The following is a 19,834-nucleotide window of genomic DNA, read 5'->3' on the forward strand; positions in this document are numbered from 1 at the left end:
GCTGTGATTGCTGCACATAGTCCCAAGACCTACAACTGTGTTACCACAGAACCAATTCCATGATTCAGTGTGAAAGGATTTATCACACTATTTAACTGAAGGAAATATGATCTGAATTGGAGAGTTGGAAATACGCAGGGTTAAAAGAGAAACTTGTTATTCGGGGAAAATCATTCAAATTGTTGTTGAAAAGCTAACTAGAGAGTAAAACAATATTGAAGCCGATGTTTGAACCTTACACTTTAAAAATACATGAAGTAATCAGCTTTTTTTTTCGGAAGGGAAATATACCATGCTCATAAATGCATATTCCAAATTCTGTTTCTGCCTGGTAAAATAAAAAGGTTCTCAGATTCCCAGTGATAATACAGAAAAATAACTACTTCAATCTGCATATCCTGAAATTGAATGTACTCTTCTGAATTTTTGCAGCTCTAAATGAACCAACTATAGATTATGGATTCCAACGGTTGCAGAAAGTCATTCCCAGACATCCAGGTGATCCGGAAAGGTTACCTAAGGTTAGTACTCCATGCATTGTGAAGGGGTAACACATAATTATATGTTTTGAATAAATAAATTATATGCATTAGTATTTGTCCCACCAAAATGTATCAGATCAATTTGTAACAACAAGCTAACCTATTTTTTGGGCAGAGTATTCAGTTGTGTTGGTTTCTGATTCAGCAGCAAGAATGTGAACTTTATGCATTGTGAAATAGTTCAATTAAACATTTTCCACTCCAGTAGGCCGTAGTGATTTTTATCTAAGCTGCTCCACTCTGATCTATGATTATTTGACTCTTGTTTTCCTTTCATTTTCTGAAGCTTGATTTGGTTTAATCTTTTGTTTACAAAGCTTTTGTCATAAGTCCATGTCTTAGTAGACTAACAAATGAAGTTCACACATTAATATCTAGAGGCATTTTCATTTAATTTCAAAGGGAAAAGATGCCCGTATCTACTTTATACACACAACAAACTCAGATCAAAGAATTTTCAGTTTTGTGAACAGCAGTAAAGATAAGTTAAGCTTACAATTTTCCTTTTTCTTTGATAGGATATACGAACATGCAGAATTAATAAAACACCATTTGATTTTGGATTTTCAAACAAAAAATCTATTGCAATGCTATCATTGATCAGTTTATAGTGAATTTTTATACGGCGGATTCTGCACCGAGGCCACCATTGAGCTTTGATAGAAATAGCAAAATAAAATATAAGCTTTGAATTTGTAGCTATTAAAGCTCAGCATGGTTCATGGAAATAGTTTGTAACATAATCAATACTCGAATCTAGTTTGTTTCATGTCTCTTTAAAAATAGGCATTTTTTAAAATGATAATCAAAATATAAACATTCATAATTTCATCAATTCAAAGTTTTTTTTTCTGTGTGTATTGTTTGCATCCTTTTCAGGTGATGTGGTATCATATTATTCCGTTATATATTCCATGATCTTGTAATCTTCCAAACCACTGCATGCCTGATAAAAGACAAAGGGAGAAAGTATTTCTGTTTGCAGTTGTAACGCTTGATGCAAGATTTAGCATGTGCATCTTTTCTTACAGGCTTAGAACATGACAGGCCGGTTAGCATACACCCACAAGTGCTGCATTACTTAGCTCTTTTAATTCAGGTGAAACAGTATTGTTCAGGCTTCACATAAAACGATCACTGGATAAGATGAAATCTAGCAGTTTCAATAAACAACATAAATATTTGATTTTGTTCTAATGGACCCAAATGTGGAGTTCAGCGGCATGTAAATTAAACTGCCAAGCGATTCATCATTGTTAAGCCAGCCGTCTGAGGTTGGTTTGCAAGGGTCATAGCGGCTTCCAAGTAAAATAGCAATTGGCCCCAACGTATATTTTTAAATGAAACAAGAACAAGGATGAAAAAAAATCACCACAAAGAATTACAATGAAAAATAACAGAAACGAGAGAGTTCTGAGAATGTGAATTGTGTATCTCAATAAAGCTCAGCGGTGGAGAGAGCTCCTTCCACCATGACTTCACCCCAGAGTTGATAATATTACCACAGTATTGATTTTTTTTCAGCAATTTTTTTGAAGATCCGTAATGCACGTGGTTTGACGGATAATTGTACTGCGACAGAAAGCCAATACTTTCTGCATGTATTGCTTTGGACATACACTAATAATGTTGCTATAGTGACAAGAAGTTGGACTGAATTGAAGTTTACCTCCTAATTTTAGACAACATCAAAAATGAGCTGACTGACCCTATGGGAGTGACACAAATAGGCAAATGTTAGACACGAAAACAGTGAAAACAAAGCAATAAGAAAAAGCATTCATGTGCTAAAAGCAAAGATTGAAAGGTAGAGCTTTTAAGTGAACAGAGTCAGAGAAGAATTCTCATTCTTCTTAAGGCTTGTTTTAAAATTGAATAATTTTGCTCTGAAACCTGTAATATAACAGGTTAATTTAACAGGTTGAAGATAGAAAAAAATAAATTATGTATTCCAGTCACCTTAATAAATTATATTTAGTCTAAAGTGAGTAAGCAAAGGATGATTTTTTTTCCCCCTAGCATAATTAATTGCGAACATTTCCCCCCCCACCCACCCTCCTCCATTTCTAATGGCAAACACAAATCTATTATGTTTTCCTTTGTCTAATATACAAAAATTTATTTGGAATGCATCCATGTTGAGCAATTACCCAAGCATTAAAATTCATCTTCCTTCCTTACGTTTTTGAAGTAGCTACATCTAATGGTTTTACACTCTTCATTGTATTCATAACCTGAGGCAAGAACTAACAGAATAATTGCTTTACAGTTTTATAATGGCATTAGCACCTGAAGCAACATCACCTTGGTTACCTTTTTTAACTGTGATGATATATGTTATTCTAGGTGATCAGGCATGTGAATAATCATGTATATTCAAACTCTTTAAGACCAGAGTCCTAGTATGAATACCTGCAATAATAAAATTGTACATTCATTGTGAAACAACGGCTGAAATCATTTGAGGTTTAATAGTTTCCATTTAACTTGAAGTCTGTTATGTCCTATTGAAAAACAGCCAATTACACTTATGGCTAAGGTTTAGAAATTTCCATTGAAATGCTTTTCAGCCACCATTCCCCACTAATCGTATTCACAGCATGAGGCTGTGTGCATCAGCTAGGCATATTGTTACAAAACAAACTTGTTCAGCATATCCTTGACTGATTGGGTTACACTTTCTCTATGTCTGTAATATGACTAGACCACCTCTCAAGAGCACCACTGGAAGTAGGGTTCATTAGTTAAGATACTATCCTGTAATAGACAGATTAGTGATGAGAGCGTACGTAATTTTCCTAAACTATCCTTGTGTTCCAGTTGCAAAGTACCATATGGACAAGTAGGTGTAAGATATTTTCAGGGAATGAAAAATAGCTGGTAAATGTACCAATCTTAATTGCTTTAATCGTTGCTTAAAATTGAAAAGCATGTAAAAAATCTTGCAATATGATAGGAGAGATTATGAGTAATTATTAACACCTCTGGAAAACACTTTATCTTGTTCAGAGAGAGCTGCTCTTGCTGATGAAACCTGATTAAGACAGCTGTGCCTTTCATTGATTGTACCTGCTTCATGACAAGTATAATTCTTTATTTGTATGCAAACTAGATGCATGCAACATCAAGCATAGACACCAATTTCAGAGGTAAATGCCCATTGTACGAGCCATCCATCCGGCAACTTTCTATATTAAATGCTGTTCCTATAAACGTATGGCATGCACAAGAAGTGATGCCTACAGTGATTAATCTTGATAAATAAAGGATGGGTCTGCTCTTAGAGATGAAAGACACATTGAGCCGTGGTTAGTGCTACAAACACACACATTGTCCTTTGAAATGCTGGTATAAATTTGATGGTAGAAGGCAGGCACCCATTGTATTATTTTTGTCTCGGTCATCTAACGTCTATTTACATGAAAAGGTTAAAACAAAAAATTCATTTATTAACCTTTTGCGAACTGTTTCAAAGCATCAGCACCAGAGACAGCCCTTGGACTATTTTGTATTGATTGTTCTTGTCTTTTTTTTAATACTAATAAGCCTTTAATTGGAAAAGCCATCATTTGGTCATGGCAGTTTATTTTTCAAAGCACAGCAAAAGTGTAAAATGGTACAACTCCGTTTTTCTTCATTAAAAGAGTTAAATCGTGAATTAGTCCATGCAACTGTAAAACGAAAAGGAGGAATTCAGACAGGGATAAGACAAAATTCAGTTCATCCATACCCTCAGGCATAAGTACTCCACAATCTCTGGATGTGAAGTCATTTATGAAGTCCTTTACAACATGCAGTCAAAGAGGTTAATTGAAAAATTTCTTAATGTCATTATGAAAGAACTAGATTAACCTAAGTTAATTCACTTCATTGTTCAGAATAAAGAGGAATAAGCATTGAACCCTCTTGCAAATTTGGGGCATGAATTAGGGGTGAGATGTTGTCTTTGAAGACTCAGCCAGTTTAATTAAGATATGGAAAATTGCTCATTGTTCTTCACTACTAAAGTCCTAGGAATTAGCTGCCAGATGTGGTGCCTGTACCTTTCATATCTACTATGTGTTTGTTTGTTTAATACCCACAAGGCTACATCATTAAAACTCAAGCTTACCTTTACTTAATTCAGCATCTTAGCTAGAGACAAAACCACATAACACAAGGTGCTTACTGTATGTTGAGAATTGCTTTTCAACTATTGTAGCTGGATTTCTATATCACATTTGCACTTTTTAATTCAATAGTTCCTCCTAGAAATGTTCTAGTTATAACTGTTAATGTGCCTTTTATTTGTGTTTGCCAAGATAAAGTGCAAATACTACTTTTACAGTCCGTATTTTTCATACTCTTTCAATTTATTTTCTTTAGGAGGTATTACTGAAAAGAGCCGCTGATTTGGTGGAGGCCCTGTATGGAATGCCACACAACAACCAAGTAAGTTGGCAACAATCGACATGTTGTAAAAATAGATCGATAATGCAATAGGTAACAGGACAGATAGCTGTGAATTTGTTACAAGGCAGTAACACATCAAAGCACTCAAATGATGTCAGAAACCATGAAAAGGAAGCATTTCTGGGTTATCCATAATTTTTAATTCTTTGACATTTTACTGTCAGGAAATACACTCCTCCTCACAGGTAGGGTTCTTTGTAGCATTCATACAATTAGCTACCTTTTGAAGCCTATCATTATTTTTTAGATGCGAAAGACACACAACGAAATGCACCCACACGTGTAAAAATGGACATTTAGCTCTGGCTGATGTAATATTGCATTTGTTTTAACTGAGTGATGCAGGAAAATACTAACATGCATATGCATTCTCTGCTAATCAGAATCAACATGTTAATGATGATTAAAAAATTAACTAGATTGTCAGCCTTTTTTGTATTAATATTAGTAACCTCAAGGGCAAGCGTGAAGGGACCTGGAAAGTTTATAAACTTGGAAAATAAAGTTTAAAGAATTTGCTTTGTACCGGTTGCATTTTATACTTTAGATAGTGTGAAGCAAACACAGTTATAAGACGAATTTTAGGTAGTAACTCAGTCAATGCAAAATAAAATAATAATTAAGGTCACAATCAATTTGGCATTGCAAGCAAAATTGAAGCAAATTAGGAGTGTAACTTTTCTATAAAGTATGTGCAAAATGTAAATTTTATTTAAAATAACAGTTCCGATTTATATTTGTTCCTGTAGTATTCTAGTTTCCTCTAATTTAGCAAAAAAGCAATATACTCAGGCTCCTAACCTATTCACGAGCAAAAATAGGATTAGCATATATTCACTGGGTAATATTTATTTATATGCACATCAAATGGTTTCAATGGTCTGTAAAAGTTAAATCAAGCATGCAGCCTTAAATGAAGAGCAGCAAATTGTAATATTCTTTGCCTGACTTTCAACCCGACACACAGAGAAATGAAGTCATGTTACATGAAGAAACACAACTATCTATCGTAATAAAATATTTATTTGACACTGAAAATTATTTCTCACATTTTGTTGCTGTATGGCTGGAGTTTTGTTTGTACAGCTTTTAAATTGCATTGCCTGGTTTATCGGTATAGAGAAATGTTGACCTTATTACATTTTCCTTCCGGTTCCAAATATAATATATTGAAATATAAGAGGATTTCACTGTGATTTCTTTTGTTTTATATTTTACACATTGAGCTGCAAGGAAACTTGATGCACTCGTGTGCTTCCAGTGCATAGCTAAATCTTTGATTTGTTTCTCACAGCAAGTTCTTCTTACCAAGATGATACACATTTACAGATTAGTTCGGAGATCAATTCCAAATATAATATGCTACACACACGCACACACATCTGCTTTAAAGGAAGTTTTTTTTACAATAGTGGTCAAATAAATATTGTTTCAAAGATGGTTTAAGAATAGTACAAATATTTGTAACTGATTTGCTTCAAACTAAGTTGCACATTTTTCTGTGGTATTAAGTAATTGTGCATTGCACGTGCAACTAATAATCAGATCATAGCCAAAATCATCGACTCTCTGATTGCCTTTGTTTCGAAATTAGGCACATTTATATGCATGTCTCATATTTTATCTACTTTTCAGGAGATAATTCTCAAGCGAGCAGCTGATATTGCTGAAGCTCTGTATAGTGTGCCACGCAATCACAACCAGCTTCCTGCTCTCGGCAACACCCCATCCCACAGCGGCATGATGGGAGTGAATTCTTTCGGCAGCCAGCTAGCAGTCAATGTGTCAGAGTCATCACAGGGTAATGACCAAGGTATCCTAGTGTACTGCAGATAAATCCTACGACAGCCGTTTTCCTATCAGTGTACAATAAGTCCTGTCCTACATTGACTTTAGAGACCTCAGTAATGCTTCAAAGCCCTTTACCTAATTAATCTCCTTGGTTGTTTGACAATGTCACTAGATCTCTTTTCCTCCCACCACTGTTTACTTGGCACAGTAGTGAGTTACGCTGCCTGTACAAGGTGGTGTTTGAGTAACTGCTACATTGATGATTCAAGTAGTGTTTGGTGTTGTTATTATGCCTGAACTTTGTGATAGCAATAGAGACATTTTTCTATCGGTCAGTCATCTGCGCGAAATAAAAGTCACATAAAAATGTTATTTAAAATCCTGGGAAAGACAAGGAAAAAACACAGAGATTTCAATCAATTAAACAGATGAAAATCAATATAAATTGATGAATGCAGAACTTATTTCACAGGTGAGGACCCCCTGGCATGTCGCAAGTGATGATGACATGGATGAATTGCAGGGGCTTCCTCACAAGTGGAATAAATTGTGTTTTCCACAGTAGCTTACTGAGATTCTTAATATGAATGGTTTTCTGTTGAACTTTTGCACTGCAACAATTCTGAGAACATTTCAATCTTCAGCATGTTGAATGAAGCCCACCCTTTATCACTTTGGAAGCAAGTGAAAGCCAACTTGAAAATCCCTTTTCAGGCATTACAATCATAAGGTCTTCAGGGTGTAAATGAGGACCTGGTGTAGTAATACGTTAGAGTTTTCTTAGCTCTGCGATTTACTCCAAACCATTTTGAAAACTGTGCTTGCTTATTGTAAAACAAACTGTATGGACCTCTACTTTCCCTTTTGTTATATCAAGCTAGAGAGTGAAAACTATCCTCACTTATGACTTACTTCTGTAACAAGTTTGGCTTTTGGCTGAGATAGCATTATATTATTTTTCTATTGCTGCTGTGAGGATTCTAAAGATAGGTAAAACCTTGGGGAGATGTGGGGAATTCAAATGCCTTTTTTACTGTTTAGAAAGGTCTCATGCTGCTTAATCTTGGGGCTGTGTCAGCTAGTTATGTAATACAAGTTAATTAATAACTGTGCAACAATACTGACTGATTCCATGATTATTTTGGCCACATAAGTAATATAAATTGATTTATTTTGTTGCACTATACCATTAGATTGAGTTGAGTAATTCATTTATCTTGAGTTTGTAAACTAATTAAAAAATAAATGCAACCACCAAAAGTGTTAGCATACACAGAATAATAGGTGCTGTTAGTGCTTACCAGGCAATAATCTCATCGAGAGGTTCAGGTAACATAATTTTACCCTTCTGCTTCCTAAGAGGGATTCCCAATTGGCAGACCAGAGCAGTATTGTGAAACAATTTCACTTGGATGACAGAGGATGAGTGAATTGTGAGCTTGTCCTAAACCACCCATACTTCTTTTTAACTCTCTCCGAAGTACATTGTGAGATTGAGAGCAAGTAAAATTGGTAAATCATGCTTGCAAACAATTCACTCTGAAACTACATAAGAAAGTACAGGTTGGAAAAGACTGTTATGGTCATTCTGTCTGGTTTCAAAATGAAATCAATAATTCTACAACATCCCAACACTCATACCACTCAATTGTACTATTCACTAAAGAGCTATATAATTCCCCCTTGAGCTTGTTGGCGTAATCTGCCTCCAACATCTCCCTGGACAGTCTAACCCACATATTCATCACTCTGTGTAAAATAATTAAATCTGAACTGTTTGTTCATCTACCTTCTTCTGAATTTGAATTAATATCCCTTTGTTCTAGATTTATTGGCCATGTTAAGGCTATTATTAGAGTTCATTTTGTCTCTATCCTTCAGGATCCTGAAGATCTCTCATGAGCCTTCACTTCCTAGAGATTCCTTAGACCTTCCTCAAAGTACCAGCTTCTAAATTCTAAGACCCAGCATCCAGTAAGCAAATTAGGGCTGTGACTTGGAATAATCTATTCTTACATATAACTAATTGTAATTCCTCCAAACAAACCAACAAAATCTGATATAAGCCTATGAAAACATAACTTTTTTTAAAACAAAAATCTTGGAAGATGAAATATTCTTAAATACAGTAGTCTTTCAGATGTGAACTACAATACTGACAATAATACATTAATTTATAATGACTTCATTCAGATAAGGTACAAGTAATACAGGTAATACTGCATTACCTTCAAAATAAGAATAGATTGATAATAAAAGCCTTGCCATGTGGACAGTGCTTCACTATTGGAAGCATTTTCTGTAGAATTCCATGCCCATAGATGCTAAATTGGAGACCGGGGTTGCAGAATCAGTCTGCCAAGCCATTCTGTCCAGAAACAAATCACTGACATCCATGTCTTGACTTGTATTGACCTCATAAAAAATAGGATCGAGAGAGAATCCCATCCGGACCTTGGTAAGATTGATGAATGAGGTAAGTCGACCTTGTCTGGATATAATTGGGAATCCCTAGTTAGTGATGATCATCTGAACCCCAAGATAAGATCTCTGCCTGGAAATTACTCCCATGTATCCATTCTTTTTATAATATATGCTGTGCAGTTAATGGGGTCGTTTTCTTTTATTTTCATTCCATTTCTTTGTCGATGGTGGATGTTATGACAGCTATCGACAGCTGGGAGGCTTAATACGGTTGATATGTGATAATGCCCTCACAGAAGGATTATGATTATGACACAATCACAAGCAAGTTTAGTGAATGATAATCTGCAGTTCATGACCAGAAAATAGCAGTTAATGTATGTTATAATGATATAAATAAAGAAGCACAATTCAGCTTGGTTCCTTTGAGGGATCTGCAGGTGGTCCAAAACAATAGTTTTTCCACCCACAATTTTGTCCCCTCCTCTACTAAAGGTGGTGACTTAAGCAGAAGTGCAGTGCCGCAATTTAAATCTACTTTTGTGCACAATACAGTCTAACTCTTTCTACCCTCCCAAATCCCCCAGTGGATCTATTATATAAGAAAACCTGGTCCAGTAGGACCACTATGTACTCAATGAGTCTATTCTGGATAAAGTCTCCTCCTCGGTGGAACAGTTTTGTGCATAAACCCCCTTGTAATAGATCCACACACCCTCCTCCCAGCAAATTATTTTGTAATGAAATCTCTCTTCCAGAAAGTGTATTTTGGAATAAAAAGTATCCCCCAGTGGATAATTATCCTGCCCTCCTTATAGCATACATCAACACCCTCTGGCCCGGTTAGCTTTTATGAACTGAAATGCATTTCAGTTATTCCGCATAATGGAACGTAAAAAGGTAGTCACATATGAGATAAGTCATTTGTGTATACAGCATTTCAAAATAAAATTTGGCCTTTAAGAAAAGAGATTTGAAAAACTGGGGAAAATGTTAATTCTACAATTTGGTGGATGGGTGGGATAGGATTAAAGAGTCTGGAATAATTTAGACAATAGGAGATGGAGGAGAATACATAGGTTTGTTTGAAAACAACTCCTATCTTTCCTTCCTCCCCCCACCCTTTCCTAGCCCACCCCCCCAGACTTTGCGCAAGTGACATGAGCATTCATAAAGCGTATATGCCCATAGTGAATATTGGTACGCTATTCAATGTGGAGAACATCATTTCCATGCTAAATGCCACATACAATTTTGTACCAGGTGCCACTTGATAGCGATCAGGACTGGGGAATGATATATGATTATCCCAGAGGTGCTGAGACTGATCATAGCACTGCTATTGCTCCTCCATTTATGATCAGCTCATCATCATAGCTAGTTGCTCCTAAACCACAGCCAGGATTTAGTGTCATTTATCTTGAATAGTTCCTCAGGATTACAAGATGTTGATCAGGTCAGGCAGTGTTCAAGTGTCTGCTTGTACTCTCCACATCTGTGGTCATTTCTCAGTTTCCACTTGGTCATATTGTCACCGCTCTTTGCCTCCTAATGTGCTCTTTGAATGTAACCCTAACTACACCGGATATTCATAGTGCTTGTGAATTGTAGCATCCCACATTATCTGGAGTTTTTACTTGGCCTGTCGGTGTTTCAGGTGGAAGCTACATACTTATATCTTGCTAATGTTGGCATTCATGGACCATGTGCGATAGTACTCTCAAATTACACTCAGAGAGTTAGTTAGGATGCACTGAATTGCAACTTGTTCACAATATGAACGACCTGCGTGTAAACCAGCTTGTTGGTCAGTTCGCTGCCATTGCCGTTATTCTACCCATTATCATCTGAGACGGAGACGACTTGTGATCAGCTGACTTAGCACAGGCCAGCAAACAAATCTAGAAACCTGCAGCTCTGTATAGCTCAAGTTTCATTCGAGCCAGATGACCAGTTAAATGACCTTTGACAACATATCAAGAAAGTACTGGAAAACATTTGCTCTGTTATTAAAATGCAATTTTACTGCAATAAACATAATGCTTCTTGAAGATATTTGAAGATTGTTCCAGAGCAAAAAAAAAAGTTCATTCTGCCTGTGGCTTCACTCCTTGAATCAAGCCTATTGATAATTACTGTTAGTTGGACCTGTTGTAAGCTCCACTGCATTAAAGCTGCAGCCACTCACAAGTGTGTTTCAAGTTAGTGCGAAGATTGATTGAAAACATATCCAAAAGGAGTCTTTCAAACGCTATAATGTAAACTTTTCTCTTTACAGTAGGGTATAGCCGTAACACAAGTAGTGTGTCCCCGCGTGGATATGTCCCCAGCAGCACCCCTCAGCAGTCAAATTATAACACAGTCAGCAACAGCATGAACGGATATGGTAATGCTGCAATGACCAACCTGGGGGTTCCAGGTTCTCCTGGATTTCTGAACGGTTCATCAGCCAACTCCCCCTATGGCAGTAAGTGTACACTTTAATCGCAATATCTAGGCAGTGGCTCCATGTGCAGTTTTGTATTGAATAAATACTTGCATTAAAAATGTAACATTTTACGTTTGTGTGATGTCAGCTACTGGATAAAAGGAAGGGTGACTCTGGAGGCTGGACACAAATAACTAATAACTGCAAACTTCATTGAGCATTGGACTTGTGCACGCCACACAATAATCAATTCAAAAACAATTGGGATGAGAATTTTTAACAACAAGAAGTCCATCGCAAAAGAGTTTGCCTATTATCCAGGGAGTGGCCTAGGCCAGGACATTTTATTTCTAAATTTTGTGCTAATTTCTAAAATTGTTAGAATTCAACAAGGCCTTCTCTACTACTCCTTGTATTCGGTACAAACCTAAATCTCAGCCTGATTATTTTTGCTTTGTTACAGTAGTGCCGTCAAGCCCCACCATGGCAGCCTCTTCGGTCACCCTTCCTTCAAACTGTAGCAGTACACACGGCATTTTCTCATTCTCACCTGCCAATGTCATCTCTGCAGTGAAACAAAAGAGTGCATTTGCTCCTGTTGTCAGGCCTCAAGCCTCTCCTCCACCATCTTGCACCAGTGCAAATGGAAATGGACTTCAAGGTGAGCTAGAATCCTTCATTCCCTGATCCACCTCAGGCATGCTCATCCCATACAATAATAAACACAAAAGTCATAACAACCTTCCAATTGAGAAAAACAAATTTATTGCAGTTGTACAGACTGTACTGGTTAATCATTCTTAAGTTTATACCAATAAATACACAAATGTGTGGAAGCCAGACTATGGTTAGAATCACAATGTGTTGTAACCAAAGTCTGTGGTTCATCACAGTTGTTTCCAAATTCTTTGCTTTCTTCTTTAAGCATTTGGTTGAATGATTTAGAAGCAGTTAAGAAATGAATGCTTGAGGAGCCTGATTCTATTTTTGTACAACCTTTAGGGGACTTCATTTGAAGTCAAATAAATTTGTGAATTTCACACATTTCACTGCAGCTTTGATTTCGTTACATGCATTTACACAATAGATAAGAAAACACATCTTCAGATGCAATTAGGCATGGCTTCAAGCTGCTTCTGTCCTGAGTGTGTAGTGGATATTACCCACTAAATGAGTCCTGTGTCAGTAGTGTCTATGTTAATTTGATGTTCTTTGTGGTCTATTGTTTTGTCTTCACCAGGCTGACCTCGTGTGTAGCCTTCTTGTCTAAGTCATTGACACAGTTAAGATGCAACTGTGACTAGAACCTGCTGATAACAGCCAGTCAGTTCAACATTATTGCTGTTTTTTAAGATCAATAGTGGCTGACACTGCTTCAAAAGAAAAGCAGATGTTTAACAAATAAAGAATTATGTAAATTGAGTACAATTTCACATTATATGATTTGGTAAAGTGATTTCACTCACTTCAAATCTGAAGCAATAGTGGGAAGGCTTTCCCCACTGTTGGAAAACAAATCTAAACAGCTGAATAGCAACAATGGAAAATTTGATGTTTCAGTGGCATAGACATTTTGGCCATAAAGAATAGAAGTTGTAATTTTCTGCCTGGTTTTACAAGTGTGGAACAACTCAGACAACATTGTTGAATTAGTAATTAAGATAATTCATTGCTTGTGGGAGATAATTAAGGTGTTAAATCTATGATTTTTTGCTGCCTCTGAAGCTTACCGAAAATAGCGGTGTTTAACAATGGTCTAAGTTGATGTGAAATTTCAAGACTGTGCAGTGTGTTACAGCATTGGCAGTGTACAAAGAATTTTGTACTAGGCACTGACTTGAAACCCAGACTATCCTCCGTGAACCTCACGTTTTATATATTTTATATTTTTAAATAGATATTTTATCGTTTATGCTTTTTATGTAAAACATCTAATGCCAACATCTGTAATGCCAAATTATTAGTCTATCGATGTTGCTGAGCTAAGATAACATTGCACAGAGGAGCCTGACCCGGATAGGCTCCAAAGTAGTGGCTGCAATGTTCATTGTCTATTTGCACTAATGTAAAAGGTCAATAATTGGAATTCTTGTAGTGGAAACGGGAGTGTGCCTAAGGTTTGAAGAATGGGGAACACAACACCGATTTATGTAAAAGGGGCAAAAAAAAAAGACTTGATAAGGCTGAGATCAGTTATAGGGAAAATATGGGCGGACATCCTGAAAGTGGAAATAATGAAACACAGAGAAAAGTAGAATTATAAGAGGGACCCAGCATGCTTCATGGGAGGGAGATTGTGTATGACAATTCTATTGAAATCCTATGAAGAAATAACCAAACTTGTGGACAAAGGAAACTTTGTAAATATTACACATTGTTTTTAGAATTTAACAAAGCTTTTGACTCAGTGACACTTGGAAGAATGGTCCACAAGGTCAGAAGGCACAGAATTGGGGGGAGGAGGCTTCTAAATTGGATTAGAAATCGGCTAGATCACAGGAAGCAATGGGTGGTTGTACATGGGTCTACATAAACATGGAAGGAAGTAACTAGCAGAGTGCCTCAGGGATCAGTGCTTAGGCTGATGCTATACATAAGTGATTTGGCAGTTGGGACAGAAACCAAGCTATTGAAGGTTGTTGACAACAAACTTGGGGGAATTGCTAATAATAGGGAGCAGGCTGACCAAATCCAGGGGAAAACAATTTTCTTGAAGTTGTTTGAAAAGTATCCCCCTTCTATCTGGGCACATTTCCACTGTATTTTCCTGTGTCCTTTGCACATTTCTTTCTTATATATATATATATACACTAATGATCTTAGTTGCTGCTAATTATGAGGCCATTTCCTAATTAGTTACTTAAAGCTGCTGAGCAAAAAAATAACAACTTATCCCGTTTTCATTAATCAACCAGATTTACTGCCTGATTTCTTTCTTAAAGGCCTTAATGACCGATGGAGGAAAATTCCCCCCAATGAGGCAAGTTATTTTAAAATTTGAGGTAAATACAATGACAAATTGTGGTGAAAATGCAGAAAGAATATACAAAGTGTACTTTAAAGCAGTCTGAAAACTCCATTGAAAATGCACTTTGTAAGTTATTTCACTGACATTTCCTTTTATTTCAGTTGCCTTTTGTTTAAAAACTAAATGTACTGCATAGTACTGACATAGCGTAATGTGTGTGAAATCAATGAAATGGAAACATTGAGAGGTGTTGCATTCTGAAATTAATAATGTTTCCATTGTTTATCAAAGTACGTCTCAAACAATCAACAGCATGGCTTGTTTGCAGTCACTGGTTTTAGGGTTAAAAAAANTGAACAATTTAACAGAAGTGTAAATATTCTTTGTGTTGCACCATGGTGGGTTTCATGTACTGGAGACCTTTGATCTCAAACAGGCACTGGCTCGGTAATGCAGTTATTATGATAAAATGCAATTAACAGAAAGTAAAAATTGAGGTCCTAAGGTAAAGTCAAAGTGCTGGAAGAAAAGCAGCAAGGTTGCTAAGATTTCAATTTAAGGAACCTGAGAAGTGTCTAGTCTTTGACTACTGAGTGAGCCAGCCCTGTCTGACGTTACCAGAACTGACCATGTTGTTTCTCACCTGTCAGCAAAGGCAGCCTCCAGGGAGTCTGGGCCACTGTTTGCCATTAACAAAACGCTAAGAGAAATATCACACATGTGAGAGGCAGTATGCTTTTCACCTAAAATGTCAGTGTCCTCCTCTTTTAAAAGTGAAGTCTTTGTGGAATGTCTTGTTAAAAAGCACATTTCTCTTTTTTAGTCTGGACCTTGGTGGGTCATACTAAATAGCCCCATAATAACAAAGACTTGACTTCCAATTCAACAACTTGCTGCCACATGATTTTTAATCTCACATATATTTAGCGACAATACTACTTATATACTGATGAGTTGCTAATGGAGATTTTGTTTCCTTTTTTTTAGCTATGTCTGGGCTTGTAGTCCCACCAATGTAAGACCACACTTGTTTACCTAGAGCAAAACCAAGCTTCCAAGATGAGCTTCAGGGGACAAGTTCATTAAATCAAAGGATGCTGTCAGAAAAGTATGTGCAACAATGAAAAAATACAACTGAACCTGTTAAGAAGGAAAATAAAAGACATTATTACTCACTGAATTTACTCAAACCATTAGGAATTGACCTGCAAGCAACCTAGTTCTTCATGAACAATTTCATTTTATTGACAGAACTTTCTCATATTTTCACATTTCTCTATCTTGAAGAAACAAAAAAAAGCAATGCCTATTTTGTATAAAGTTTCAGATGACGTCTTGGCTATGTCTAGTTCTTGCTATGTGTTGGGAGAAACTTTGTGGATGCACCATTTTGATTATCATGAAACACTGATGAAATATTCCTCAAGCAGAACATTTTTCAGTACTATAACTAGATTCACAATGGTTGTGTATCTCTATAATGTGAAATAATTTTTGTGGGGGTAAGTAAGGGGCCAAGGAGGTATAAGCCATTGAACTGGAAGGAGAACACTAAATGTAAGATTTAGGAAATGGGGACTTATGGAGGGCTAGGGGAAATTTATCATGCTTAAATTCATCTTAAAAATGAACTTTGTAACTTATTGTAGTTAGAAATTGTAACTTTGATATTGCAAAAATTCTTCTCTTGCCTTCAACAAGCACACTGACAGAGATACAAAAGCTACTGTCTGTTGGTAAAGAATATCCTTCCACTGCTAGAGCTTCCTGTTAAACAAGTGTGATCTGCAATGTTTTTTCAACTTTTGCTAGCACTGTATACTATTGCATTCTTAGGCTACTGTGGAGTCTACGTTCCTTGTACCAGAAAGTTGTCCTTTGACTTCTAGATCCTTCTCCCTAATGTGTTTTGTATGTGGTTATAAAATATTGTAGAATTTTGTGATTTTGCCAAAGTTGTAGCTAAATATTTATACACTTGTCTTGAATTTTTCAGATCCACTTAATATTAAGGAAAGAGGTTTTATTCCTTATGATGTCTGTAAGGAGTAAAATAGTCTTATTCTTCATTGCAACACTTTCTTTCACATAACACTTGCAGTCACTAAGCAATTTTTGTAACATATCAATATAAATATTGTATTTATCTTTGAAATTTTGTATATTGCTTTCCTTCATTTTATTTTATCTTGTATGTATTCTTTGTCACAGCCAGGTATTGTGATACCCAAGGATCATTAAGCCAAGAACATTTGCTTTCATCTCTTTCATTTGAAAAGATTGCTTTATCCATACGTTTCATTTGCATTACCGAAATCTGTTGATTTGTTCAGAACTTCCGTCCATTTTTTTATTTGAGAAAAATCAAATTCATTGTTTATTTTTATATAATTTTTAAGTTATCTGAACAAATAATTTTGAATAAAACTGTTGTTGTATAGTCAAAAGAAATTGTTTGTGCCACATGGCTGTAATGAATAATAGTAGAAAATGTGCATGTGCAGCAGCCACAGAAGGATGATTCAATTTGTGGTTGTAAATTATGTAGAATGTAATATTCATTTTTAGCTGCCACCCATGAATTTGCCACTTAGTTAAAAAAAATGTATTTACTGGAAAATTTGGAGGCCTAAAGTCAAAACGGAAACTTCAGTTCATCTGGTAAACTGATGTTTGATTAAAAATGTGTCAATTAAAATACAGAAAGACTTCTCTGATGCCTTAACATTGGAGTTCTTGACAGTAACTTTGGTGCCACTCTGTCATTGGTTTACACCACAATTGATAATCATCACTGCAGCTGTCAAGGATGATCTATGGTGTAAAAAGCACAAACTTTGTACAAACACTTTCTCCAATCCCCTGCATCCTCCACTCTGTTGTACACTGCAAGTCCTCAACATACAAGTACCGTACTGCAGCATCTGAAAGTGGAAGTGTATTTTCCAATGTTTCATGCCCGACAGTGCCAAAACAATTTGCAAAGGCAGAAAAAAGGTGTTTTTCTGCCTTTGCAATAGCACTGTGTGCTTTGCTAAAGCAGCATGCAACATGCTTTGCAAAATGCAGCAGAATTGGAGGTTGACTCACAATGGGGGAACATGTATTGTCATTCTAGGCAAAATGCACACTTAGTAACTGTTATTTTATTTAATTCAAAAGTGAAAGATGTATCACAAGTGTTGAATGTGCAACACATTTACTTTGTGATAGATTCATACATCGTACTTACATGGAAACATCTCAGAGATTTTCCATATATCAGATTATATCGTTCCAAAAGGAGTCATGTACATGTGAAAAAAATTGCAAGATTCATCATTACTGCAGTATGGTTTGTGTTTTAGATTAATTAGTCAATGCACTCATTGCTTCCTTGTCTTCAATCTTAAAGCTTCACCACATGGTAGAAATAACTGTTAAGGAAATTACAGTAAGATTGTTTTATCTGTACATTTTTCAGATATTTAACTGTATAAAAACTGTTCATTTTACACGATATTTAATTAAAGTATTTCTTGTCTGTGAATACTCTTTTGGTAATTTGATACAAGGTCTCTGAGAATCGGTAAAGAAGCAGTCACACCAATATGAAGATCAACAAAACATTTGCACTCAATTTCCTAATCCCCTTTCCCCAGTGATAATTTATAAACATAAGTAAACATAAGTAATGTGCATCTCCATAAATGTGAGTCTTTTCCTTTGGGACCCACCTTTTTAGATTTTCCAGGCAAACCTTTAATGGCTTACGAGCTATTTTAGTTTTATTTTCTCCCTCAATCCCAGGTTCCGCCACTGTTAAGCGCTCTGATACGCTACCCTGCCTGGAGGGCACTATATAAGTGCAAATTGTTGTTGTATTTAAACGTAAAGATCAACAATTTTCCACCCACCAGGTTGTGGAGGTATGGAATTCACTGCCTGAAAAAGTTGTAAAAGCTTCAGGTCAATGGAATATTTCAGAGGGTGGTGGGTGAATATTTGGTAGGCAGGTATGTCAGATGATATGGTGAATGAGCAGGGAAATGGGATTAAGTTGCCGATCAGCTGTGATCTAATAAAATGGCGCTCAAAGGGCTGAATGGTCTATTCCTGTTCCTATCTTCTTATGTTCTTATAAAGAGTTCCTGCGTTTGAGCACAAATACATGTACATTATTGGTTTAACCTCCAGAAGAAATCTTTCAGTTTCTTCGCGGGTCACTTTGTACTCGTAAAATATCTGCGTTAGTTTCCACGTTAACAATAGTAACTAAAGTTTGTTGTCTAAACTAAGTATGGAGTACTTCAAAATGCATGACATAGCATCAGATACAAATGCACTGCAGCAAACTGTTCAATTTGGTAATCTCAAACTAACAAAGTGATTGCAGCAGTAAAGAACTTATTAGTAAATCGACCTATGTGTACCCTATCTAACTGGATTATTTTCAGTTGAAAATCAACAATGAGGCGCACCGCGACAACTTCGATGGAAAGTTTAAATGAACTAATTTCTGATTTAAGATTCACAAGGACATTTGTGTGATATCCTCTGTTAAAAGCCAAGGAGTTCAGTCTCTTATTAATTCACATTTCTGTGGTGTTTAAAACCTCTTTAATCTGAATAAATCATTGGTAATGTAGCCTGGTTCTACAATATTAAGATGGTTGTAATATACCAATAATAACTAAATTATCCGTATATCAGTAATGAGCAAATTAAATGTTTTATGCGTGTTCAGCAATACCAACATGCAATACTGTAATTTGTCAAGTGCGGTGAAACAAAAGCTGTCTCCTCTTTACATAATGGGAAAGCTGTAATAAACCACATACACGGCAAATGCCAAACTATTTCATTTGTTGATTTCGTCTTTATGCGAGCTTTGATAGAAACGTCCCTTTAGAAATGCTCTTTATCAGATCATTTACACCAATATATTTTTTGCATTCAATTTGTATCAGAAGATGTGTTTTGACATGTTTTGGTTCAAAGTCTGTTAAAGTATACAGTGTAAATTAATGCTGGTTCATGTTGCTTCCTTAATTGGTTTTCTAGGAAATAAATATGCATATGGTATCCTATTCTAATAACTAATGCATTCGACTAATGACACAAAGTTGTGTATAAAGAATAGGATTTGTATTAGCATTATATTGGCTTGGGCTCATAAGAATATACTATGTGTCAAATAAATCGTATAACATAAGGCAAACTAAATTAAGTGGTTAGCAGAAGTCAACT

The 19,834-nt window shown here is 36.0% G+C and overlaps 1 protein-coding gene across 14 annotated transcripts in view; it reads left to right on the top strand.

Annotated features, from left to right (window-relative positions):
* Positions 1 to 18,162, top strand: part of ebf3a (EBF transcription factor 3a) — a 103,485-nt gene extending 85,323 nt beyond the window's left edge. For 2 of the 14 annotated variants that reach the window (XM_042336917.1, XM_042336918.1), the window contains exons 11-17: positions 433 to 521; positions 4,908 to 4,973; positions 6,630 to 6,807; positions 11,488 to 11,676; positions 12,101 to 12,298; positions 14,553 to 14,639; positions 15,593 to 18,162. In XM_042336917.1, the coding sequence (XP_042192851.1) occupies positions 433 to 521; positions 4,908 to 4,973; positions 6,630 to 6,807; positions 11,488 to 11,676; positions 12,101 to 12,298; positions 14,553 to 14,638 (806 nt within the window). In that variant the 3' untranslated portion in view covers position 14,639; positions 15,593 to 18,162. The remainder of the gene's footprint in view (positions 1 to 432; positions 522 to 4,907; positions 4,974 to 6,629; positions 6,808 to 11,487; positions 11,677 to 12,100; positions 12,299 to 14,552; positions 14,640 to 15,592) is intronic. The other 12 variants (XM_042336922.1, XM_042336923.1, XM_007896144.2 and 9 more) reach the window with 9 other exon arrangements.
* The last annotated feature ends 1,672 nt before the right edge of the window (positions 18,163 to 19,834 follow it).

Source organism: Callorhinchus milii, unplaced genomic scaffold (genome assembly GCF_018977255.1).
Source record: "Callorhinchus milii isolate IMCB2004 unplaced genomic scaffold, IMCB_Cmil_1.0 Scaffold7, whole genome shotgun sequence".
Classification (NCBI taxonomy): Eukaryota; Metazoa; Chordata; class Chondrichthyes; order Chimaeriformes; family Callorhinchidae; genus Callorhinchus; species Callorhinchus milii.